Genomic DNA, 4,133 nt, shown 5'->3' with positions numbered 1-4,133 from the left:
TAGTAGACCATATGATTTTCTAATTCAAAATGGCCAATACCAGTCCATTTCAGCTCAGTGATGGCTAGAATATCGATCTTTAGGTCTTCCATTTTAATTTTTTAAATTAATTTTTTCCTAGTTAAAATTTTCTTAGATTCATACTTTGTACATTCTAGATCTGATTATTCATGAATGTTTGCACCTGATTTTTTTCTCATTTTGAGTTATGCCACATTAGCAAATGAAGGGCCTGAAAGCTTTACCCCATCCACATCATTAAGATCAACTCTACTTGGAGGAGACAGCTCTTCCACAGTTGTATTTTGATTGCCTTCCAATCTGAGGGGCGCATCTTCCAGCACTGTATCACTGTTTCACTTAAGAGTATCAGTGTTTCACTGTTACTCAAATGGTTTTCAGTGGCAATTTTTTTTTTCAGAAGTTGACTCTATCAGAAACCAAACTCACTGCCGTCAAGTCGGATCCAACTCATAGCGACCCCTCCGTGGGTTTCCAAGGTGGTATCACTACAGAAATAGATTGCACAATCTCCCTTCCGAAGAGTGGCTGATAGGTTTGAACTGCCAGCTTTCTCGTTAGCAGTCAGATGCCTTAGGCAATACACTACCAGAGCTCCTCAGAATCCTTATTCTTAGTCTGTCTTAGTCTGGAAGCTCTACTGAAACCGGTCCAACATGGGTGACCCTATTGGTATTTGAAATACTGGTGACATAGTTTCCAGCATACTCAAATCACCACAGTACAACAAACTGACAGGTAGTCATGTGGATGATATAGTTACCCATATTGGGGAAATCATAGCTACTTTACTCATTCTTATCTTTCCTTTCCTTTTTTCCTGCAGAAATGTTGAGTCGATTATCAGGATTAGCAAACGTTGTTTTGCATGAATTATCAGGAGATGACACTGATCAGAATACAGGGCCTCCCTTAGACCATGTGAGTAACTCTATTCTGATTTAAATTGACGAGACACGTGTACTGTGTAATTTTGAGTAAAAGACCTTTACAAGGGTGTCTGTAGCCTTCTTTTTGGTAGGTGGAAAAGAGTATTAAGAACAATATTGAGATTCATAAATGATCCTTCTGTAAGTTTCTATCATAAGGGCCACAGTGATGGGAACAAGTCCTGGATGAGATTTGAAAAGGAGTCAGAATTGACTCAATGGCAGTGGGTTTTGTTTTGTTTTTCTAGTTTGTCTCTCTGGGACTGGTTTAGTATTAGCTTGTTTTAATTCCATCTCCTCCTCCAGTATATATTCCTGTTCCATTTAAATAGCAAGTGGGGAAAGTTTTTGGATTTGAAAATATTTGCTTTTATAAATTCATCTACCACTTCTCTAGTAGTTGAAGTATTTTATTTTGGGGGGCCAGATAATGAATCAAAACAAGTTTTTAGTTTTCTGGAAAGATAAGCATTATTGTTTAGTGGTAAGAGCATTTTATTCACCTATTCTCTTGATTTAAATTTTGGGCTCTTCCATTTAGTGGTATGTCATCTTTATTTTCTCTTTGGTAAAATTAGCATAATGATACCTTAAATGACATTATTAGCAAAATTTGAAAAATTTTTATTTGTAAAGTGTTTAACTTTTACTAAATAGTAAATACGTGGTAACGGATTTGATATTAATAATTATTGGATCAGAGTTGGAAAGATTTCTTAAACTTAAAAGGATATAACCTGGGCAAAAGGGAAGATAAAGTTGGAATGAAGAAACTCCTGTATGAAAACTACCTTTTCCCTGATGCATTGGAAACTTTTGTCTGAATACTAGGACATACCCCAGGAATCTGACGTGGAATGTACCAATGGAACACAAGAGGATGTTCTCGAGCGTCTGGCTTATACAGAACAGTTGGTGGTGGAGCTGAAGGATATTATTAGGCAAAAAGATACTGAGCTACAACAGAAGGATGAGATTCTACAGGTACTATTGTTTTTGTATTTTCTTGCCAAGCATTTGATAAAAGACAGATAAACTTAGATTTTTGTCTTTAATAGATTATCAGAGAATCTAATTCTTCTTTTCCTAATACTGTAAGATGATGCCTACTGCAGATAACTTTTGTTATATGCTAGATAAGTAGTGAAAAAACAGTTATATATTTAACAATCCTTGTTCCCCTCAGGAAGAAAGAAAAGCTGCTGATAACAAAATTAAGAAAATAAAGCTTCATGCTAAGGCCAAATTAACTTCTTTGACTAAACAATTAGAAGAAATGAAGATGCAAAGAGAGACTGTTCTGCCTACAGAACTTCACTCAGAAGAGCAACTCTCCAAGGTATGGTGGCTGTAAAGGGTACATACTTTCTGAGTTAAAAATCTTCCCAAAATAACGCATTTTAACTAATCACAAACATTCATAAAGCCAAAGTAATGAAGCAGTAAATGCTGGCCTTTCTTACCGAGTAATCCAGCAACCTGGCTGGATTACAGGCCACACACAGAAAGAATAAAAGGCTCATAGGAAACATGGATGCAAAATGCTAGTTGTAACCTAGACTTTCAGAGAATTCAATGAAACAACCAGGAAGAAATAAGTACTGAAAGGAGGCATTTAGAAAGGAGAAACACTTACTTTTTGGAGGAGTTTCACTGTTGGTTAGAAGATTAAACTAGATTTCTCCAAGGTTTCTCCTAGCTCTCAAGTTCTTTAATTCAATGACTTAATAAATGAAATTCTGTGTCCTTATACAGCCACATAATGGTGGATTAAAGTTTCATGTATTGTGGGCTGAATTTACTCTATTAGATTACCTTGGGCTCCCTAAAAGAAGGCTATGTTTACAGCTGCCACAAACAAAAGACCTTAAGGTTGAGGATGAAGAGAAGAGTGAGCAAAGTGTTGCCCTTTGAAACATAGAACATTGTCCCAATATTTATTTTTATTATTTTCTTCTGTGGTTAAACCCCAAATATTCATATTCAGCTAATCATTTAGAAAAAAGAAACTTCAGTTTTGTGGAGAGTTTGATAAGTATTATATGGAGGTAAGCATATAACATGTATATACTTATAGGTATAAAGTTAGACTAAACACTTTATAGGAAATCGTTTTATTTTCTTAATTTTACTTTACTCCCCCCTTTTTAAAAAAATTTTTTTTTGTGATTTGGGTGAAAGTTTACAGAGCAAATTCATTTTCCATCCAGCAGTTCATACACATTTTGTTTCATGACATTGACTGCAATTCCCCACAATGTAACAGCTCTGTTCCCACTTCCTCCCTGTAGTTACCTCTGCCCTGTGTCCTTCCCTCTCATGCATTTTCCCCACCCCCAACTGTCTCCCTGTGCAAACACTGCTCTTCTGTTCTCCCACAATTGATTGCTCTAAGTAGTGTATCTACCTGATGTAAATATTCACCCCATATGCATGTCTGTTGTTTGACTAGAAGCCACAGGTCTAGTTTGCCAGTTCACCCATTGGTATTTTTTCCCAGTTTTCTTGGTTCTGGGGAAACAAGGTGGTAATCAGTTGTCTGGGTACAACTTTAGGGTATTCCCCAGAACCCTGGTTAGTTTTTCATTTCTAATACTCAAAGACGTTTTCCTGAGTTGATAGCCTTATTTGAGTTCTCAAAGCTTATTCTGAAAGCTTTTCTCAATCGTCTCAGATAATTTCTTCATGTTGATTCTTCTTTCCTTACTTTTTTGTTTTTCCTCTGATAATTCCTTCTTCTCTTAGCTGTCATGTTGTTGTTGTTGTTTGCTGTCGAGTCGGCCCTGACTCATAGCGACCCCTCCTTGGGTTTCCGAGGCAGTATCACTATGGTAGGAATGCCCAACCTTCCTTCCGAGGAGTGGCTGGTGGGTTTGAATCGCCAGCCTTCTGGTGAGCAGTCAAGTGCCTTAGGCACTATGCTACCTTAGCTGTCATAGTATCAGCATATTGTTCTTCATATTGTGTTTTTTTTGTAATTTCCCCTCTGCTATGTTGTTAGAGTTTAAAATTAACCATTTTAGACTCTGCTCGCTCTCTCTTTTTTTTTCAGCTCTGAGACCTTAAATCAACATCTTAAAGCCTCCCTCTGTTTAAACAAAAGGACTGGATTAAATAATTTCTGAATTCCAACAGTCAGTCGTAGCAGCTCTTTAACTACTGCCATCTTTTTTTTTTTTTTTT

The 4,133-nt window shown here is 36.7% G+C and overlaps 1 protein-coding gene across 1 annotated transcript in view; it reads left to right on the top strand.

Annotated features, from left to right (window-relative positions):
• Nucleotides 1-849: 849 nt before the first annotated feature.
• GOLGB1 (golgin B1) overlaps nucleotides 850-4,133 on the top strand; it is a 125,076-nt gene continuing 121,792 nt past the window's right edge. The window contains exons 1-3 of the mRNA XM_007943892.1: nucleotides 850-942; nucleotides 1,782-1,934; nucleotides 2,137-2,289. Coding sequence (XP_007942083.1) covers nucleotides 850-942; nucleotides 1,782-1,934; nucleotides 2,137-2,289 — 399 coding nt within the window. The remainder of the gene's footprint in view (nucleotides 943-1,781; nucleotides 1,935-2,136; nucleotides 2,290-4,133) is intronic.

This window comes from Orycteropus afer, unplaced genomic scaffold (assembly GCF_000298275.1).
Source record: "Orycteropus afer afer isolate SDZICR_OR568_19922 unplaced genomic scaffold, OryAfe1.0 scaffold00114, whole genome shotgun sequence".
Taxonomy (NCBI): domain Eukaryota; kingdom Metazoa; phylum Chordata; class Mammalia; order Tubulidentata; family Orycteropodidae; genus Orycteropus; species Orycteropus afer.
This window is presented reverse-complemented; position numbering and strand designations above follow the sequence as displayed.